This window comes from Barbatula barbatula (genome assembly GCF_947034865.1).
Source record: "Barbatula barbatula genome assembly, chromosome: 9".
Taxonomy (NCBI): domain Eukaryota; kingdom Metazoa; phylum Chordata; class Actinopteri; order Cypriniformes; family Nemacheilidae; genus Barbatula; species Barbatula barbatula.
The window spans coordinates 8,298,066-8,320,890 of record NC_136772.1 but is presented as its reverse complement, the minus strand read 5'-3'; the positions used below and the strand labels follow the sequence as shown (position 1 = coordinate 8,320,890).

The 22,825-nt window shown below is 37.7% G+C and overlaps 1 protein-coding gene across 1 annotated transcript in view; it reads left to right on the top strand.

Annotated features, from left to right (window-relative positions):
• Positions 1-418: 418 nt before the first annotated feature.
• itgbl1 (integrin, beta-like 1) overlaps positions 419-22,825 on the top strand; it is a 35,380-nt gene continuing 12,973 nt past the window's right edge. Inside the window, exons 1-7 of the mRNA XM_079464579.1 lie at positions 419-658; positions 1,996-2,198; positions 11,376-11,522; positions 12,196-12,318; positions 12,797-12,937; positions 16,607-16,747; positions 17,863-18,009. Of these exons, the coding sequence (XP_079320705.1) occupies positions 567-658; positions 1,996-2,198; positions 11,376-11,522; positions 12,196-12,318; positions 12,797-12,937; positions 16,607-16,747; positions 17,863-18,009 (994 nt within the window). The 5' untranslated portion in view covers positions 419-566. The remainder of the gene's footprint in view (positions 659-1,995; positions 2,199-11,375; positions 11,523-12,195; positions 12,319-12,796; positions 12,938-16,606; positions 16,748-17,862; positions 18,010-22,825) is intronic.

Here is a 22,825-nt window from a genome sequence, read left to right as displayed (position 1 = left end):
TCTAGTGTATGAATTTCTTTACTATACTGAAGCATTTGCTGGTTTAAGTCAATTTAAAATCACATTTTTAATTTAATTTTGTTGAAGACTTGGATACAGTGCCTAAAGTATATGTCCGAAAAGGTTAAGTAGTCTTTTGCCAAAATACCAAAATATTTATAAGTATTTTATTTTTTTGGGAGTTAAATAGATAATTAGGTAAAATGAAATGCAACTTGAAACTTCTTTTTCATAACCAAATGTTTCCATTACCTGTTCTACATGTAATTTTTGTGGAATTAAAGACAAGCAACTAAAGACCTTTAGGTAGTATGAGAGGAAAGCAGTGCAGGGATATTCAAAGGAACAACTGTTTTTAATTATGGTGACCAAATTTTTCTTTCCTGGCATTTTATCTCTTACCCGGACTTCTGCCTTTGAGAATCAAACCTAATGAAATGCATTCATAGAGCTCAGTTGGCCTCTCAAGAGTTTGAGCTGAATTTGGACAGCCCGTTCTGCCTCTGCCTGGAAAAGTGGAAATTCCTGAAGTCGCTTCACTTCAGGTTTCTGGTGGGGATCTAAACATGCATGCAGAGACTTTGGTGAACTCCGTCTTACTTTCTTTGCTTTTGATATTGCTCTGCCGCGTTGAAGGAACTTTACTGCAGTCACTGAGGTAAGTTATGCTATGTTTTTTTCTCCGTTCGATATTTCCTCTGTGTAACCAAGTTTTGCTGACATACTGGGTTTTCACATAGGAAAGTTTGATTGTGTAGTTTGAGGTTAAGAATTACAGAGTGCTATGCTTTTAGATTTATGTCTTGAGCTATTTCTTTTTCTATATTTTTTGCATGTTTTTACAGCTCAGAAAATGTGCCAAAAATGTTTTATTTGTTTTACTTTTTGCCTCTCGAGCCATGTTTAACTTCGGTGTACTGGTTTTCACAACATATGTGCTTAATAAACCCTTTTAATCATTTCCTTGGTTTTGACAATTCTCCACGATGGCTTGACTAAGTTTTTCAAATTAGTTTAGTAGTTTAATCATAGCAGGTGCACGGTTACCCTAATTCAATTACATATGTGTGACAAAGCATGTTTATTGTATTCTCTGACTACATTGCGCTAAAGTTGTCATAGAAATTGGAAACGGAAAGTGAATGTGCTTTTGTGGCTGACAAACGTGTTCCGTGTAAGTACAACCGTACCAAGCCCTTTTTTTGCTTTAAAAACGGTTGTATTTTTATCATCCTGTAATGTGAGAATGTCCAACTGCAGAGAAGAAAAGCAGGAGTGGAATGTAAGAAAGCTACCAAATGAAACATTTTTCACATGGGAACTTGGGTGGGAAAATAATAAACAGTGAAACACTGTCTGACGTTTGTTTTGAGTAGGTTTGTAATGAAATTCTTGTCCTTTGTGAGTTGGACACCATTTTCTATAGATTCCTTACCAACAGATGCTGCTTAGCCTATGTTTGCCACCACTGGAAAGAATAAATTGTATTAAAAAAAAATATTTCAATATATTATATTTCATATGTTCATTAGGTCTTTTAGTTTTATTCAGCTTTTTCCAAACTCTGATTCTCTTTCATTGAATGAACAAAATCTTCCTCTAGTCACGAGCTGTTGCTGTTTTTCAGACATCATATCTTATGAGTCACGGCTCCGTTTGCGCTAAAGTAACGATTTCCACATGACATTAATTATTGCATTTATATTCCTGCCAGGATTTATTCTTTATCTCACATTTTAGTTTGCAGGCTCAGGCAAGACACACAGACCGGAAATTCAGTAAACTATTGTTGACTCTGTTAAAAATGTCCATCTCCAAAAATAATAAAAGATTTTCCACAGTAAGAAATGCAGTCTGGTTTTCATTACTGGTTAAAGGGAAGATTGCAAACCACCACCCACCCACCATCTGGCATATGTTCACCTACAGGCAGCGAACAGAGGTTTGATGTGGAAGGCAAAGGTCAGGGGTTGACTGACGCTCTGTGTTTTGCAGGCAGGTGAGCGGGGGGTGTAAGATCTCCACCGAATCATCACTGAGGCGCTGTCGGACCTCCGACGGGTTGATCTGTAGTGGGAAAGGCGAGTGTGAATGTGGGATTTGCATATGCCAGGTTACTGAACCCGGAACGTTCTATGGACCGCGCTGCGAATGCCATGACTGGCTCTGTCCAACATTTGATGGAAAGACGTGTGGAGGTAAGAGCTCTAAAACACAGTTCACACTCGATGCTCTGTTACTTGTCAATGTGATCTGAAAAGAAAGTCCTGTGGGCATTTATAAATCAAGCATCCCGTGGTTTAGTACACCCCCCTGTCATTAGCTACATTTGAATCGAAGGTCTCATTTGAATTTCACAGTACTTCTGTTCAGCCAAACAGGCAGTTTTTCAAAGAGCTCTTTTGGGTGCCATACTGCTGTTCTGTAACCCTTTTAAAAATATTTTACAGACATCACTTCAAAGGATTTTTACTAATACTTGGCAATGTTGGCTGTCATTGCAGTCGTTTCCACTGGATGGTGAAGGTGCGCAGACTTTGTTGTGAGCCCACAGAAATCCATTAGCTTTCTGTGCATGAATGCACACACTCAGTGTCAAAAACAACCTCTGACACTCAAACCCTCGATTGACAGCTTCATGACCCGCTGATGGCATTTATAGACCACATAAAGGACATCCGATCTTTATGAGGATACAATAGTGGTAGTACTGTGATATTTTACACTCATTGTCATTTTTTTAAAGGTCCAGTGTGTCATTTTTTGGAGGAGCTACTGTATTAACAGAAATGCAACATAATATTCATAGTAAAGCGTTATATTTTTATTATATTTTAGAATGAGCTATTTCTATCAACATACACCGCGGGTCCCCTTCCATTGAATTCGCCACGTTGTTTCCACAGTAGCCCTAAACAGACAAACTACAGAGCATCTCCTTCGGCAAAGAAGCGAAAATGTTGATTTTGTTGTGTTTTGGGAACCATACAGCCAAAATGATTCTTCTATGCGCATCTTTCTTTTTAACAGAGTACTCTCGAAAATAGCAATGCACCGGACTGAGTTTAGGAAAGAACACCCACCTATTTCTTTCCACCTCCAATTTTTGATCTGTAGACAAGTAGGTCTGTAGAAGTGGAGGACCACTAATGGAGATGTGAAGAGCCAGAAAGAAAGATTTATTCATTGAGGTTGCAAGGCAGTGAAGAGCTCATTAGTTTCTGATCATGGCTAGTGATAGGCTTTCTTTTACAGTTATATCTGAAATATAGGCCAAATATGGACTAGATTGCTTTCTAACACTGTCTTTTCACTGCATGTACACTCACATTAATGTGATTCAGTCTGTGTTTCTTGGCTACTGGAGATTTTAAGAACAGATACTTAATTTCTTGTTCTAAGGTCTGTTGTTTAAAGGATCCCTGTGGCGGTTTTAGCAGCATCTAGTGGTGAGGTTGCGAATTGCAACCAAAGGCTCACTCCACCATTAGTTTCGAAGCACTATGGAGGCTCTCACAGGACAAAGATGTCGTCATTAGGGCTACGGTGGAAACAACATGGCGAATTCCATGCAAGGGGTTCTGCGGTGTATGTAGATCAAAATAGCTCATTCAAATGTAAAAAAACATAACGCTTTATTATATAAGGTCTTTATACACCTCTGACATAGTTATTTATATTATATTTAATCTCTGTCTCTAGATCCTCTAAAATATTACACACTGGACCTTTAAAAACATTTCATTTGTGTTGACTGGGAAAACATCTTATTAAAATGTATATATACATTTCCAGTAATCATAAAAAATAAAGTTCTTTGAACAACAATGTTTTTATCATAATGCTGTTACCACTGTTTAAAAAATCACTCTAATCCAGGAGAGGGTGTGTGTTGCACCCCAGGTACATTCATTCTGCTTTGCGTCATGAACAAGCTGTGGTTTCTTTATTATAGAACAAATATAACCAGAACAGTTTGGCTGGTTTTCCATTCAATAATTTTTCTGATCATTATGTTTTATCTGGCAGCTGGTGACCAGCTGTGTATGACTCCGTTTTGCTCACATCTCCTGAGTTTCAACAGGCTGCATGCTATTAGCATATGTTAGTATTTCCTTTTGATATGTTGTCACTGCATACTGTGACAATCAGATGTATTTTGTGAGATTGTAATTGTCCGCGCAGACTGGAGAAATGGAGCACGATTATGTTTTCTTTGCTTTTTTTGTGACCACGTTTTGCTTTGAATCTGTTACTTTTCAACTTTATGGGAAAGAGCTCAACGTGGCAGTTTCTTCTCGCTTTTTTCATAGATTTTTTTCCCTGTTGCAAGTTAATTTACAAGTTAACTAGGTTTTTAAGGAACAGTGTGAAAATTTTGGCACAGTTTGACTCAACGTTTTTCCGTTGAAGCTGTCTTCCATCTGTAGAAATGATCTCAGCTATTTGGTGTGACCTTCCTTTGGTCCTTTGGTGTGAGGCATTGCCTTTTCCCATCAAGCACGTGCAGAGTTTATACCTAGATGCAATCCGCAGACGTTTTTTGGTACTTTTCTGTGCTTTTTGGAGAGATCAATTTTAGCTTAACTGTCTAATAATAATGTGTATGTTAATACAATACCAGCATTCATTTATAGATACATGACCATTTACGTCAGTTAGGATCATTTTGTTTTAAGAGATCCCCATGTTCCTTTGCTTTCTTGAGTTAGCATCACGTGACTTAGATGAGTGATATTCCATGTGCTCATGTCCCAGTGGAGCTTTGTCATGAGCTTTCTCCATTACTGTATTTGTCGGTGGAGTTCTGTAGTTTAACTCATAAATTCACACAGGAACACTCAGGATTATTTCATAAAACCTGGCAACTCCTTTAGGTAAGCACTTTACCCCTAAAACCAATGAAACGATATTAAGAATTCATACAGGTTTAAAATGACAAGAGTAAGTAAGGTGAGTAAGTGATGACAAAGTTCACCCAAAAATGAAACTTATCACTTTAAGAGTATGTCATACAGTATATATACAGATCAAACTTTTTAAAAGCTTTTGTTAAAATTGATGCTGGGTGTGACAGCAGAGATTATGGTTCAGATGAACAAACATGTATTCTAGTAACCTCATGTCACCATATGGTGTGGCTAGCTCACACAGTGGGTCTGATCCATACTTCAAATTACATGAAAGGTCACATGCCTTCCGGGTTTATATGTGCTTGGGCATAGTGGAAGAGGATATTGTGTCCAAACAAGGGTGAAAACTCATTTCACTGGGAATATGGGTTTAATTTCCTCTTTGGTTTTTCTACCGCACACCAATTAGTGGCACGGTATAATGTCAGCTGAGAAGAAACTTACTTTCTGCTTTTTGACATTTTATATTGCACGTGCCGGTTCATCCTTTTTTTTGTGATAAATTACTTTCTTTATATCAACACTTTAGCTAAGAGGACACAGGAAGCCCTGTGGGGGTCTGTGGGATCCAAAGACACAGATGAACACCAGGATTCGATAGATCTATGATGTGTTCCAACTACTCTGACAAGTATCATAAATAATAGATTACCTATAAACCAAAACACGGCCCCCATTCTTTACATGATTTGACCTGTCTTCATGGCTGCAGGTCTGCTGTAGGTATGCAGCTTTATTAGCCAGGACAGATGTGTCCCTCACACCCAGTGATGCCCAGCCTCACATAGTCATTTCATGCTCCACTACACAAAGTAGGAGAACAACAAGGGGGAAATAATTACCTTACTGAAGTTTGTTATAATCCAAGCCACTGTTTAACAAGCTGCAGTATACAAAAGTCCTGTTTTACTAAAGGTTTGTATAAAAGCAAAAAAGGTCAGAAGCCATCTACTAACAGTCTGAATAGAATCAGTTGACATTATTTGTAGCTTTCCCTTAATAAACATGTCATTTGGAGCGTGGCTCTATAAAAGAGTGGAATGAAAGGCAGTGTCAATGCAAATGGATTGAATAGCACCAGGAAAGTGATTTATAATGCCTGAAACTCATTTCAGAAATGGTGTGCAAATTAATAGAACTAAAAGACAGGTATTAATCCAGTGGTACTCAGTTCCCGGCTGGTTTTTATGCATCTCTCTCACAGGAGAGATTGACGTAACGTTACAAAAAGGGTACATGTATTCAACATGGGTTTAACAGCATTTGTTCATCTTTGCAAATGTCACAAATATACAGTTTTTCATTGTCCATTCATGTTAGTTCACTGCATTAACGGCATAGTTAACCTAAAAATGAAAATATTTGTTTTTCTTTTGCAGAATTGAAAAGAGATTTAAAGGACAATGGCGGTAGCCGGTAACTTCTATTGTAATAGACACAAATCCAATGCAAGTCAATGTGTACCACTGTTGTTCAGATACCAACATTCTTAAAAAAATTCATTTGTGTTATGCAGAAGAAAGTCATAGAGGTTTGGAACGACAAGAGGGCAAGTAAATGATGACAGAATATTCATGTTTGGGGGAACTATCCCTCGAGTTGTTCCAAATCTGTATACATTTCTTTGTTATAATGATCACAAGAGAAAGATATTTGGAAGAATGCCATTGACTCTGATAGTAGGAACATTTCTTAATCCATTTCTTTGTTATATTGAACACAAATTATGATATTTTGAAGAATGAACGAAAGCAAACAGTTTAGGGGCATTGTGAGGGTTCTTCCGTAATATTTCCAGGAAGCATTCATTTAAACTTTAACATTTGCTTTTTATTGACTGCCACTGATGCATAAGTCACACGGGTGCATAAAACAGGAGTGAAAACAAAATAAAAGTGGAAAACTATATAACAAACAATTTAACCACTAAGTTCTGGTTCTCAGACGTTTCTCCAGGGATCCCTCACATGAACTTACCCAGCCATAGAAAATTCAACCCTTTTTAACCAAACGGACTAAACCGTTTTATGAATACAGGGGGGTTTGATTCAATGAATCAAACCTCAAAGAAATATATAATATATACAAAAGGCTCCACAAAACATGAAATTACATTCAACTACGCAATAATAAAGATAAACACAAAAATGGACTTTACAAAGACATTTAAATAAATGACCAAACCCATAAGGTGCCCAAAACTACATTTCCCATAACTCCTAGCAAAGGATATAAAGGTCATCAGGAAATGGAGGATTATTTTAATAACAGGGCTTTGTTCCATGCTGCAGTCAAAGATCCAGGCGGGACCATGGGTAAGATACGCAGTTATTCAAACAATTAAATGATTAAATAAATAAATAATATTAAACCCATTTCATTGTGTAGTTGTGGTTTATTCAAACACTAGCGCGCACTCTAGTAATGAAATGTTGTCCCGTTATTTGATCTTCAATGTGCGCATAAAGACAAGCAATATTTTGCTTGTCTAACACAATATTTTGGGTAAATTGTTAACAAAACAAGATTAAATAAATGTATAAACAAGCATATAACGATTAATCCCTCAAACAAACAAAATCAATTTCTCCTAATGAAATAAAATAAGAAAACTGGACCAATTGAAATAGAGTAGCCATATTGATCAGAAAAGTGTGGCCTTCGCCATCACAGACACTTTTGACTACCATGGGTCATTTTTCTTATATGGTAGTCAATGGTGGCCAAGAACTGTTTGTTTGCAAACAGTCTTCCAAATATCTTTCTCTGTATTCATCAGAACAAAGAAATGGATGCAGGTTTAGAACAACAGGATTTTGGGGCTGAACTGTCCCTTTAACAATATTTGTTAACTAATACAACCTGATTTTAAAGTGTTACCAATTAAACCTGGCTGGCTTTTATCTTACAGATCTAACTTTACTGTTATATATTGTTGTGCTTATCGTATACCGCACTAAAATTTAGAATGAGATGCTTTCTCTTCTATTGTATTATATTTGACTTTCCACGGACTTTCCAACCTCTTACTTTGTGTACACTAGTAATTGGAACAAGCCATTTACTCACAATCCAATCAAACAGATGTAATTGCTGTCTTTGAAGTCTCTATCAGGGGCTGATTTAAATTTTGTAATGATTAGTTTTCATTTGCATACTGTAGGTTAGTTAGGACTTAATATAAGCTGAAATAAGATTCCATGAACACAATATATTATATGTTGAGAGTAGTTTGGTGAAGTATAAAGGTATAAATAAGAAAAACGGTTTGTCGTGCCTTTCTTGGCTTCCAGACATACAATACCTTTGGATGGCCTCTCTGATCAAACCTCGATAGAGATCACCCAATTCCTGGAAACGTTTTCCTTGAAAACACTGATTGTTGTGAATGAAGTCAGTTTGTCTGGCATTTCTGAGAAGTTGTGTTTATTCCTTTCTCACAAAATAAAGATCAAGTTTATATTCCTGGTCACTCTTCGTTCCTTTATTAGATATTAGTATTTCACGTGGACAGTGGCGTTTGCAATTGCAAAACAGACATTAGCATCTGATGACTCATTAATCCGTTCGCCATCTATCTGATGAGGACGCACTATCTATTAATACTGTTCACAGCTGTTTGAGTGAGTCATATGGCTCAGGGTGGCTAAACAGTCGCCTTGGCCATCAGAGGGTTGGGTAAATTATGCCTCTGATGGCCCAGAATTAGGGACACGGTGGACAGCCAGGACCTAACTCTTCCACCCACATATGTATCAGTGGGTGGCAATGAATATGTCAAAGTGATTGTCTCTGCATGTAGGCTTAAATTCTGGCATCAGTGACGTTTGAGAAGAACATGACTGTGAAGAACTTGTTTATTTTTGAAAGCTTTTAACTTTTTTCTAGAAATGCCTACTAAAAATAAAATGATGCCAGCTTTTCTAAACGGAAAATACATTTCAGACTGCCCAAACAAACAGATTGGTGATTGTCACACAGAAACTGATATATTTTTAGTATAGACAAAGTCCCAGTCAAAAGTGATTTCCAACTTTGGCTATTAAAGGGATAATTCACACGAAAATTCTGTCACCATTTACCCACCCTCAAGTTGTTCCAAACCTACTGTATATAAATGTTGTGGTTCTGCTAAACATACAAAAAAAGGGGCACTATTGACTTCCATAGTAAGGATCAAAATACTATCGTTGTCAATGTCAGAACTGTATAGTATACATTCTTAAAAAGATCTTCCTTTGTTTTCAACAGAACATACTTTTTTTTACAGTTTTGAAATGGTGACAGGATTTTCATTTTGGGGTAAACTATTCCAGTTGTACTTGTGTTGTGGAATTTTCTTATTCCTTAATCAAGGTGAGTTTTAAACACTTTAGACAAATGCAACACACAGAGAGTATGAGTTACTTTGCAAAGTAATTTTATTGGCATTCAGTCTGCATCAAAAGAAATATGCAGAGAGAAGGTGCCCTCCTGACACACATGACACCCCTTCTTCTCCCCTCCTTTGAGCAAGAACGTATCTTTGGTAACAAAAATGTGTCGCCATCTCTTATCTTCACCAGAACCTCTTGGTCTTTGCTCAAGGGCAAAGAAGCAGAGTGGTCTGCCACGTAGCAAAACATTTCTAAGGAATTTAAGAAAAACAAGATAGACAGTCTTGAATCAATTTTTAAAGAGATTAGAATGAAGAAACCCACCTCATGGAAAATTTCCACCACACTTGAGAAGAATTTAAGAAGGTTGGGCATAAAAAAACCACAGGAAACGTGCACAATATATTTATTTAGACTTACTTGGCTCAGGAGAATGGCTGCAAACACGTATGAAGATCGACAAATATAAAATATAAAACTGTAGTCAATGTTTGCGTTATATCCTGCAAGCTGAGGGAGCATTTAAAGCAAATATTGTACACATACACCCATCTTCTTTCTCAGACATCACTTTTGGCCACTACGGTATATAGAGAAGTATAAATTGTGTCTGCAACAAAATAACTACTTTTGATCCACTACTAAGCACCTGCCAGATGCTGCAATCATGGCTGGCCTTTAAAAAGATCACATCTTAGCCACAGCCAAAGAGATTTGCCGTTTGGCTGATGTCTTAACATTTCTAATACCAATTTGTTTTTAATCTCCAGCGCACAAGATAGATGTGTCCTCCATTTTGTATTAGCATAATACTTGCCTTTCCCTTCAGATTGGCGATAAAACACTGAATGTTTGTGACAAGCAGCCAAGGCACTCCGGTTATGAGTACAGGAGCAGAACAAGGCTATTGTTAAGGACTGATGGATAGCCCTTGAAGACGACATCAAATTTACATGATGGATTAGCGGAGGGAGTGATTGAGGATGACACTTCAGTCTGTGGCTAAAGGAGCTGAATTTACAATAACAGAACGCATTTATATAATATTTCGGCTGTGGTTTTTGCACATCCATTTTCATCCGTGAAGTCATGAATAATGATGGGCAATCATAACTGTGGTCTGATATAGAGGAATAATGTTTTTAGTCTGGTGTCTTTTTCCACTGTTGAATGCAGTTGAGAGGATAGATGAGTTGAAAAAATGCTCTTACACTTATAATAAAAATGTGCTTCAAAAGGATTCTTGATGCCATAGAAGAACCTTTAGGTTCCATAAAGAACGTTTAACATCTCCCTGTTGAAAAAACAGCAAATACTGGTAAAGTCTGTTTTTGAAGCAAGGTAGCAGGTTTGAGCTGGTTTAAACTAGTTTAAGCTGGTCCTTAGCTGGTTTAAGCTGGTCCTGAGCTAGGAGCTAGCTGCTTGGGACCAGCTCAAACCAGCTAAGGACCAGCTTAAACTAGTGCACATGACCTGCTACCATGCTTCAAAACATACCTTACATAAAGGTTCTTCAAATGATAAATATAGAGATGATTCTTTAAAGAACCTTTATAAGACACCTTTTAAGAGTGCATTTTAATATGAGTAATGGTTTGTGGTTGTTTTTTTAAAGATCATTGCATTTGTCGTTATTCAGTAGATTAAACTTAAAATGCAAAAGTAGGCTTTGCAAGATATAACATTGATTTTAAGAAATTAAAACAAGAAATCATTTTACTGGGTTGGGTAGCAGATCTCTGTTATACGGTATATAACCTTGTGTAAAATATTTATATAGTGTGTATGAAAACCATGTGGAATCTTCAACACCTTTTATCTGTGAATCACCAACACCCCCCACTCCCAGTAAACATGCATGCGTGTGTAGAGAGTGTTAATGACCTGCACACAACAGTTCCCTCCATCCTTCCCCTTACCACCTTAACACCTTCTAAATGTGTCACTAAGCATAAAATCCATCTCACATTGAGCGCTCATTGTCTCCTGTTGAAATAATATTATTTTTCACCACTTATCTGATTACTTCTTGCTTTGTAGGTTTGGATCATGAAAAAAACAATCAATAAATGCATTTTGTGTGCAGATCATGGAGTGTGTAACTGTGGAAAGTGTTTCTGCGATGAGGACAGGTTTGGTGAATCCTGTCAGTACCAAGAAGAATGTTCCCTCTCCAACAAAGCCAGCAAAGACCTCTGCCGAAACTTCCAGGGTGTGGTTTGCTCCAACGCAGGTAAAATGTTTTATATATATGATATTACAAGAACCCCTACAGACCGTAACATCAATCAAACTGCGCTAATTTCTTTTTATTCTAATATTCGCAAAGGAAGGTACGCAGCTGTACAGTATAAAATTTGTTTATGTAATTCTCTTGTACTGAGCAAAAAATTATACCTTACGATACTATAAATCACCAAATGTACTTTTATTATGTAGTTCTGTTATAGTATCTTTGGAAAAAATAGCATTTTAGCTGGTTGCAGTGAATTCAACAATGCACCGCTCCTTTAGTGAGCCTGATCAGAGGATGGCGCATCTGCATATCTGTATCTATTTGTTAACCAAACAAAGAGTTGCATCATGAACGTGCAGTCGTCCAGACATGCTTTCTACACAGCCAAGAAAATAAAGCAGCACGCTTGCATTTTACACCTTGACCCAAGCCCTGTATTTAACCCTGAACATTAACACGGATTGATGTGGGCCCTGGGTTTATGTGGCTCTGGAGGGGAAGAGAACCCAGCTGGTTTGCAGATGTGCTTTATATTGTTCCTCGTGTTGTGCAGGAAAGTGTGCGTTTGTGGTTGTACTGCTTAAATTCAGGTGTGTTTGTCAAAGTGTGTGTGCTTTGGTGCTGACAGCATCAATTTCTGGATTCTGACATTGATGCATCTGGCTGACAGGCACCTGTCACTGTGGCAGCTGCATGTGCAATAATCCCGACGGGAAGGGTCTGATCAGCGGACGCTACTGCGAGTGTGACGACAGCGAGTGTTTGGATGAAGACTCTGGAGAAGTTTGTGGAGGTATGACTACAGCAGAATGGCTGCTTCTACTTTGATCTGTCTGCAGTGACCCGTTTGTATGACATTTGTTCCATTTTATAACAAAAAAAACAAATCGAATCGAAATCGAATGATATCTGTACACAAAACATGCTGGAAGTTTTCTCACGACTAACTTTTTTATTGGAGAGAATACTATAATGTATTAATACTCTAATGTTCCATATTTGTATTTTCATTGGTCTAGTATTAAAAAGAAAATAACACATATATGAAATATAAAGTTGTTATTCTCTGCCGGCCCACTGTGCTGTTGGCACAATATACACAACACACTTTAAATCATACAGTATAGTACCTTTAAATTGATTGTATTTACACACTCTTTACAACCATTACAATGCTATGGCAGTATGTCGTCTGTAATGATGATATGTTCTTTTAAAAAGCACAGGAACTCTGATTTGTCTTTTCTTTCATTCTCCATTTGTGGTTGCAGGCCATGGAAAGTGTTACTGTGGAAACTGTTACTGCTCGGCTGGTTGGCATGGAGATAAATGTGAATTCCAGTGTGACATCAGCCCATGGGAGAATAAACGTAGATGCACATCTCCAGATGGCAAGATCTGCAGCAACAGAGGTTTGCAAGTATTTTCCCTGACATTACCAATATTCCCTACATTACATCAGCTCACCGATTGACCTAAAAATATATATATTCTAATGTGACATCAAAATTCAATTGCAATTTCATTTGAAGATGTTTTCCTTCAAATAAATACAGTACATCCAACACAATATCGGTCATTTGCAATAGACGTAATAAAGCCTGACAAGCACAAGTGAAAGGAGGACACGGCGGTCTCCATTAAGACATGTCAGGCTGCCAAAAAGCTTTGGCTTTCATATTGCCGGGGAACCTCCAGGGAGCGTCTCAGAAATTGATTATAAGGGTAAAGTGGTACGCAGTATAAACTCAACCTCTGTCTGTGGTTAAGAACCCTGCCCGCAGACCGTAGCCACTTATGAAAAGCAACCACATTGATTTTCTGCATCAAAAGCTGGGGGCTAATTGTTTGTAAATAGAATGACATTTTACCAACAGTTAGTTTGCATTGAAGGGCCATTGACACTGTGACGATAACTATATTAAGGTCACACCAACGAACAACGAATGGGGGCAACAATCTTAAAGGAACAGTTCACCCCAAAATGACTTCATTTACTCACCCTCAAGTTGTTCCAAATCTGTATAAATGTCTTTGTTCTGATGAACACAGAGAAAGATATTTGGAGGAATGCTTGTAACCAAACAGTTCATTGACTACCATCAGATTAAAACGTTTGTATTGTACCGTCAAGAGGAACCTCAAGTGACCCTAAACGTTTGAACTTTTGTTTTGTTGTCGCATAATTCTTTTTTACTTGCAAGCGTGTGCTCTGCTTGATGAATGAGCCCTCTGTTTGCCCTGTATATCTCTGCTGAAAGCTTTGATTTAAAATAAACAAATCCGTGCTCCTGTGGGTCTAAGTCTGAGCAGAAATCAAAAGTGCAGACCGCTGGTTGGTAACAATGAATAAATTCAAGCCTTTTTGGTTTTAATGTCACTCTCTGTTTTGAGGTTCAGTAGTTGGGCAGGTAGACATGATCCCCAAACTGTCACAATAGAAAGACATTTATAAAGCCAACAGAGCTGGAACGGTGTTGGCTCACTATTTCATAATTCGATGCTTGAAAATCCTTTTAACAGCCCAATCCACACAAATCCAAACCAAGATTACGGCATGTATCGCTCCAAAAAAACAATGATTGTTTCAATGTGAAAGCTGTTATTTTTGGGCACTTTTGAGCTATCTATCCTCATTTTTGGTATTTTATATTCTGTTTATACCCTTCAATTATTTGTTCGGGGAATGGCAGGTCTCAGTGGATCACTGCTATTGTGTGAAATGACAGTCAAACTCTAGAAATAACATCACTTTAAACTACAACAGTGCTGAGGTATTCATTAATAAACCTTCTGTGATAAAGAGAAGGTAGGAAGTAAGAAAAACACTTGAAATAATCCAAAGAAAAATACTCTGATAATCTGATTATTTAATTTGGAATCACATGACGCCATGAGAAAAATGGCTTTGGGCATAGTTGTCTTTTTCCTTGCTTGTTTTAAATCAACACTGATAATTTAGTCATTCATGCGATGGGTATTTTATTTTGTTATAATTCACCTGCTCATTAAAGGGTTAACTTTGTATAAGTGTAAAGTTTATGAAATATACATTAAGAAAGCCAAAAATAATATGGAAATCCATTCCAGATCCAAACGTTTACCCATTGTAGGGCATGCAGAGATTAGTAGCTGTACAAAATGCAGTGGACAGTTCCAGGAAAAACAGAACCGTTCAAGAATGTGAGTGAGTCAGCCCAGTGTTAGAAGAACTGCTGCAGTCAAGGGGTCAGCTGTGAGTCTCCGTAAAATCAAGAATGTTCTTCGAAGAGTTTTTAGTTTGATTATTTTTTTTAAAAAAGCGATAGAGCTGTACGATTATTTCTGGAAAAAGACGAGCTGCTGGAGGGGTGCAGGGGGGGTCGGAACTACAGCACAGGCACACAATACATCATCACATTATCCCTTCGCGTTGTTAACATTATGCATGTACGCGCAAAATGCCAACAAAACACAGACATATGATTTAGTTTGACTTACCGCGTGCGATTCATGTCCGGCATCTTTCGACATCTATTAGTTTCAAACGATCTCCATATCCAGCATTATATCGACCGTTTATATAACATTCATCACCGAAATGCAGTGAGCAAACAAACTTCTGTCAGCCTAATGAAGCGGCATTGATGGGTTTTCGAATTCTTTTTCACACTGGCTGGTTAATGTGCGTGCATGCTCATTCTCTCGCTGGATGACGCGTGGGCATGCTTTTCCGGGAGAATTGTCCAATAAGGGACTAAGAACCCTTGTTACGAAACCTGTACGAACCCTGGCGGAGTTTATTGAGCACAGAAAACCTACATCATAGGTGCGACTCGTTTTTTGACAAGTTGACAATGTTCCGCATGTTTAACAGTGTAAAGAAGTCAGAACGACTGAAATAGCTTGTTACCTTTAAGGATGAATCAAGCGCAGTGTGCATTCAGTCTATATTTTTTAGAGGACAGGTTTTGGACAGGACAGAAAAAAATGGTGACAGCAGCTGGGGTCTAGCCTGTGCTTGCAGGATGCCAGCTGGTGTAGTTTCCTGTGGGCTTTCTCCACAGCAGAGCAGATAAGAGAAACATGATTTCCAGTTACGCCGCAACCGGGCCGGCTCGGATTCATCAAAGTGGAGGTGTTTCCCGCAGCTCTGTTGCCATGACTGTAACCCCTGCAGTAGATTAGCTGCTAGAGTAGGCATCCTCATCAGTCCCTGCCATGCATGCCCCCTTTATTGTCAGCTGGGCTCTGGAGGATTTGGCCCCCGAGAGAAATTTCACTTTTCTTTTTCACCATCACTTCAATTATAGGGCAGTGCAGCTAACTGTTTCAGTAAGCCCCGATCCACCTGCTTACATAGACAAAATGTATATGATGCTATATTAAACCAATTAGGAGATGGCTGTACTTAAGATTAGCTGAGCAATGAAGTTTTAAACAAAAGGCAATTCATTTTATTAAAATGTTCAATGTTTTTCAGTTGCTTTTTAACCGGTTTGTTTGAGATAAAGTTAATAAAAAGTTTAATTGATTCAATTTTAACCCTAAACAAAATGTATAAAAAAGACGAGGCAAGTTTATGTACAGTATAAAGCACATTTCACACACAAAGGTAATTTAAAGTGCTTTACATAGAAATGATTACCAAAGAAAGATACTTAAGGAATGAGGTTGTTAAAAAAATGAAAAGGTAAGAAATTAGCTTTAAATGTGTCTAATAAAGTATAAAACTGAAAGAAAAGATTGAAATGAAAATGCAGTTGGTATTGCAGTTTAAATAAAAAAAATGGCCAGTCGGGTCAAATAAATCTCAGAAAGTAATCTGTATTATTTTAAACATAGTAAAAAAAATCACACTACAAATTAATTTTCTAGTGTCCTGTTGCATCTGAATTCTTCAACTGGATCAATTTAAGTTCTGTACATTTAAATTAAGTTGACAATAATTTAGATTCAAGATTTCGAAATTAAGATTACGTTTTTTATCAAAGTGATGCCATTCGAGTGTTTTTGTTTTATGAAAAAGGCAACATAATGATTAAGGAAATTGTTTCACTGATTAATGGCTAACTGACCTGTATTATGTCCTGTCTCTGCAGGGACGTGTGTATGCGGTGAGTGCACCTGCTATGATGTGGATCCGTCGGGAGACTGGGGGGACATCCACGGAGAGACCTGCGAGTGTGATGAGAGAAGTTGCCACGCCACATATGATAGATACACAGATGATTTCTGTTCAGGTACAGCAAATTTTCATATTAGCAATATTTATATAAAAAATTGTCAGGCTAAAACAACAGACAGAGGCTGGTCTAAAAGAAAGTGCTTAAAGGGACAGTTATCCCAAAAATGCAAATTCTGTCTGCATTTACTCACCCTCAAGTTGTTCTAAATCTGTATAAATGTATTTGTTCTGATGAACACCGGGAAAGATATTTGGAAGAATGCTTGCAACCAAACAGGTCCTGTCCACCATTGACTCAAAGTAGGAAAAGGTTCTTTGTAAAATAGTTTACATTTTAAAGAATGTAGAAAAGCAGTTCTGGGACACCTTCGACCACCATTGTTATTTTTCATACCATGGAAGTCAATGGTGACCAAGAACTGTTTAGTTACAAGCATTCTTCCAAATATCTTCTCTTATATCTTATAAATGTTGACAGATTTGGAACAGCTCGAGGGTGAGTAGATTATGACTACGAGATTATGAGTTTGGGTTGAACTGTGCCTTTAAAGATCCCTTTTCAACTATGACCTCTATTTGTTTTATATACAGTATAAGTGTGCTTCACTTTTATGTAAAAAAAAACGTTTTGTAGTAAACCAGTAAGTGTTTTTATTGATCTCAAATTTATCTTTACTTAAAAAACCCCATTCAACATGAAAATGGTTCACATTCCAAATTCCAGCGATGAAAATTAAGTCCGCCTATTTGAGCTCTTATATAAACACACAGATTTTCCTGGCCTCAAGAACAACAGACAAAGTTCAACATTTTTATTGATAGACGCAGTATTTGACAGACAGAAAATCAAAGGGGACCATAATGCAAACCGTGCTAGACTCACCCACACCACAAGACCCTTTCTCCAACATCTGTTTCTAATGCTAAAGAGTAATTTTGTGGTCATACAGTATGCACGGCTCACCGCTGTGATCTTAAGTTTGCCTATGAGGACTATGTTGACATTCACTTTTAAGTTCATGTTCAGCCAGACCTGTGAGCGATTGCCCTTTGAATCCACACACACAGAGAAACACTCCACGGATGATCTTGCCTTCTGCTTCAGACAGAACTTCATCTGATTGATCCTCCATTAGGAGACTGTAAATCCTGCTATGTGCTTGTTTGAAGGTCACGGACAGTGTAACTGTGGCAGGTGTGACTGCAAGGAAGGCTGGAACGGGAAGAAATGCGATCATCCTCTCTCTTGTGCACTTTCCATTGAGGCCAGTCTGAAGAAGTGCCAGGGAACCTCCGCCCTGCCCTGTTTTGGAAGAGGTAATTCAGTATACCATCCATCTGTGTCAAAGTGGATCCCGTGCCACCATTTAACACACTGAAAAAGTTAAAGTAATTAAAAGGAGTTAATGCAACACATTTTTGTATTTAGTCAGGACACGATTTTGTTTTATTTTAGTGTTTTTTTCTGACATCACCATTGTTCAGAAGAGTTGTTCCTTTTTAGGATGCAGAAGGTTATGTTTCATGGAAAAGATAAATGGAGATTTTACATATACAATATTTGAGTTGAGAACTTTAATCAAAATCTGAGTCTACATATAAAAATCACGTTCATTAACCAAACATAAATTTGACATTTTTAATATACTGTGCACTCTTAAAAATAAAGGTGCTTAAAAGCTTTCTTCACAGCGATGCCATAGAAGAATCATATTTGGTTCCACAAAGAACCTCTCAGTCAAAGGTTCTTTAAAGAACCATCTCTTTCTTACCTTTTCGTAATCTGAAGTTCACTGTTTTTCAGGAAATGGAAATAACAGTGTACTTTTTAAATGATTGAATTCTGTGTTGTCAAAGTTAATACTTTTAATGGTTAGATATCTGCAAAACCCAGTGATAAACATTTTGCCGTCAATGTAAACAAAATACAAAATCATGAAGTGCTCTTGACCAAAGAAGTTTTGTATCTTTATTTTAAATCAGTGTGTTTATGTCATTCATACAGTGAAGAAGCAGTGTTTCCATTATACATTATTCAGTTTCTTTGTAAAATGCTACTGGACTGCTAAATAGACCTACTGTACCTGATAATAACATTTCTACGGTGTAATAAAATACTTTATTTATTCTAAAGGTTGGAGGGGATGGGGTGCTGTGAGGGGTTTTCAAAATAAATTTTGCCTAGGGCCTCCAAATGTTTGGAACCGGCCCTGATAATATAATACACAGTAGATGTTAGTCTGGTCTGTGACAACGTGACTCTTGTTAGGATGAATAAGCTTAGTTGAACTAGCTTGTTTTTTCAAAAAGCTTTCTGTTGTTCCCGGCAGTATAACTAAGTGAAGTGCTATAATAATAGACTTGTTACTTTGAGTGAGGTGATAATTTTACTTTAATGGACCCCGTCTTCTTTGCACTTGTTATTCAAATGACTTTCCGCATCCGTACTCCAGCTACACGTCGGCTATATAACTTATCTCTTTTAAAACCAAATCACTTTCGCTGTAATGGCTGTCCCTGGGTTGAAAAGAGTGCCCATAATTAAATTCACTCAAAAACTTTTTCCATCTTTTTCTTCGTGCATAAGCTTACTTTGACACCAATAGAGCGCTGTCTGTTTTATAGCACTGCATAATAAATGCTTGTGTATGTTGGTTGAAGACGACGTCAATGATGATTATCATGGGGGATATTTAAGCGACTCAAATGTGCCAATACTGACTAAAGAATCAGGGTTTTACATAGTAGCTTTTGTGTCTCATCCCCCCAGGCTTTCGCTTGGCTTGCCTCCACTGTAGCACCTGAAAAAACACAGCGTCTGGCAGCAGGTTTTGTTGTAGAACTTAGAAACACGTCTTCGGGTTAACCAGATGATTTGCATTTGATGTTTGATTATTGTTTTTGCTCACTGCTATGTGCACAAAAAGCTACATCTTCACAGGAAATTTTGGATTCGATGTTGGCAGGCTGTTCGTTCTGGTCTTTACAGGAATGTGGAAAGGAGACTGTGAGTTCCCTCTAATAAAATAAAAAACTTTAAAAATTCAAAAAATTGAATTGTTGCAGACTAGAATTAATTCATTAGCATTCATTAGGAAAGAAAACAATAAATAAATGAATAAATAAATAAAATAACGTGCTTGATTGGTTATTTATTACATTTATTGCAGAATTAAATTGCATTCATTTCCATAATTCCTTTAGTGATGCAGCTTCTTAAACAACACAGACAGCATGTGCAAATAAACAACATTATTGACATTTTGAGTGAATTTCCCCCATTAAACACTGTGGGGAAATTAAACTGCTTTGTAATTCCACTAAACAAAACATTGGATCTTTACAGTTCAGCATCGATAAGCCATGGATTCACCATCTCCCCTTACCGAGCACGTGCATTATGAGATGCCGCCACCAAATTATGATTTATACATTTGTTTACATAGAATTTCACCCATGACTGGAGCTATAGCTCTGCTGGCTGCATTCATTATCCTGACAGCAGGTAATTACCCAAGTTTCCTCCACTATGAATTTCACTCCTACAATTAAAAGGGACTGTCAAGACGGCTGAATGAATGCGAATATTTACACTGTTGTGTGGAAAAGCCCCATTCAGTATGAGGGTTTCGCACATCACAGAAGTTGCACGAGATTTATGAAGCCGGCTAAAAATAAGCTTGATTTATTAAATCAGGCTATGTGCAAGACTGGCATTTTCAAAGGTCCAGTGTATGAAATGTAGAGGCATCTAGTGGTGAGGTTGCGAATTGCAACTCCCTTTCAAAGCACTATGGTGGCTGACACAAGACTAAGATGTTGTCATGTTTTCGCTTCTTTGACAGGGAGATCACATATTTATGTAACGCGCTCTGTAGATCAGTTTGTCCATTTAGGGCTACTGTAGAAACGACATGGCGAATTCCATGCAAGAGGCATGTAGATAGAAATAGCTCATTTTAAGATAATACAGACATAACACTTCATCATGTAAGGTCATTGTTATGTATATTTTATTGCATTTACAGTATGTCAATATATCCTCCAAATTACACACTGTACCTTTAATTGCTGTATATGTCCATTTGGCCTAGTTAGGAAAACTCATTTCCCCGTGTCTCTGGAAGATAGTGCTGTGTGCTGAAAACTCAAATGGACAGAGAGTGAGCAGGATTCAGCAGGAAAGCTTGTAAAGGGAATCAAAAAACAAAGAGCCAGTTGAGCTTTTTACTCCACGTAGATTTTACATCCTCCGTGAAACACCTGTTCTGAGTCTTTCTGCTCATGTTCAAAATCCATTGTCCACGTTGATTCATTATTTGACGTTCAACCTTTCACGTTTCACACTTTCACATGCTATCCCATGGCAAGACAGCGTTTTTGTTTTTGGATTGTACGTCTCGCTAGTATGAAAGCAACAAATGAGTGATTGCAGTGATGGAAGCTACTAAGTGTTGGTTTTTACACTATTCATTAGCTCACTAATGCACTCTATAGATTAGCATGCCGAGCCTGTATACAAAGAATGCATCTTGATTAAACATGCACAGTGGCAATCATTCAACACTCCCGGCCGTCTTACAGGAGAGGCGAAAAGAGGACTCATTTGCCACGCAGATGTTGACTGATATCCAGTGTGTTGTAGGGACCGCGTGGCGCGATGAGCGATCTTTTAAAGCAAATCAGCAGAATTAGGGCTGATTGCAATCACTTCCTCTGAGTTTGATAATGGAGGCTTTCTCTTGTGCACCAGAGGGCCAAGCAGCGTTTTACTGAGGAGTGCACGTAGCTTCTGAATGTGTCAAATTAGTACAGTCGTGTATATGTACAGTGTGGTACAGGTTTACGTTTTTTCTGCATAATGTTGTTTTTGACAACATCTTTTTATTCATTCTACTAAGGTGTAGTAATGTCTTTGAAACAGGGGACCTACGAAGTGTCTTCTCCTTAAATTGCAATAGCAGAAAACTTCAGATTTGGAGGAAAATCTGATAAGAAGAAGCTGTGGTCCATAATGTTGTCATAAAAAGGGTAGAACTGTGTTAGAATGTATCCGTTTTGATTTATATATGTTCTTAAGGCCAACGTGTTATATTTCATATCAGGGCCAGGTCGGGGCTCTCCAGATTTTCTCCAAAAATATCCAGCTGACAATTACAAATTAAATCCTTATTATTAAATCCTTAATTAGTACTTATTTGTATGGTCTGTAAGATAATGATCTGTCAATTTAATCACAGAAAAATTGAATATATATAAATGTAAACCTATAAAAGTAAAGTATAAAAGAAGTGCATGATGTTGAAAAGTCAGTATGTCTTTTGAAAAAGAAAACGCCACTTTGCACAACTACTATAGTCTATTAATGTAATGAGTCATTGTGATGGTTCCTGTAACTGATTATAGTGGGCAGCATCTAAACCAGTGGTACTTAACCTTGTTGGAGGTACTGAACCCCACCAGTTTCATATGCGCATTCACCAAACCCTTCGTAAATGGAAAAATTAAATATGATTTTTTCAAATTCAAAACATAGGTATATATTTTACTGGTGCACAAAATGAACCGTGCATCAACATCACTGTGTTTTAAAGAACAAAACCATTAAAAATGTTTCCATCTCCATGCAGGTTAAGGAAGTGTTCTCTTAGTTTTGCCGGTGCTAGACTAGAATTACTCAACTTGGCATTGCAAATCATGCAGTTAGGACGCTGATTCCCACCACGTTCCGTTATACATGTGAATCCATATTGTACATATTCGTCCGACCAAATTCTTTTTTTGCTCGACATAGTTAGTATGAAGGGATTCAAATATTAAGAAAGAAAACACACGACGTACCATCACGACAGTCACAAGTCGACTACTGAGCGCACCAAATTCCCTGCAGCACAGATAGGCCAAGCGATGTTGCTTGATCACCTGCAGCCAATGATGGCCAATCGGGGCGTGTCATCACGAATCATATGAGTCGGGTGTGTGTCTTGACCTCCACCGAACCCCTGAGACTGACTCACCGAACCCCTGGGGTTTGATCGAACCACTGATCTAAACACTGGACTCTAGATACCTTCAAATGCCACATCTAACCACAAGTCATTCAGTCCTTCATCATTTCCTGTGCTGATTGAAG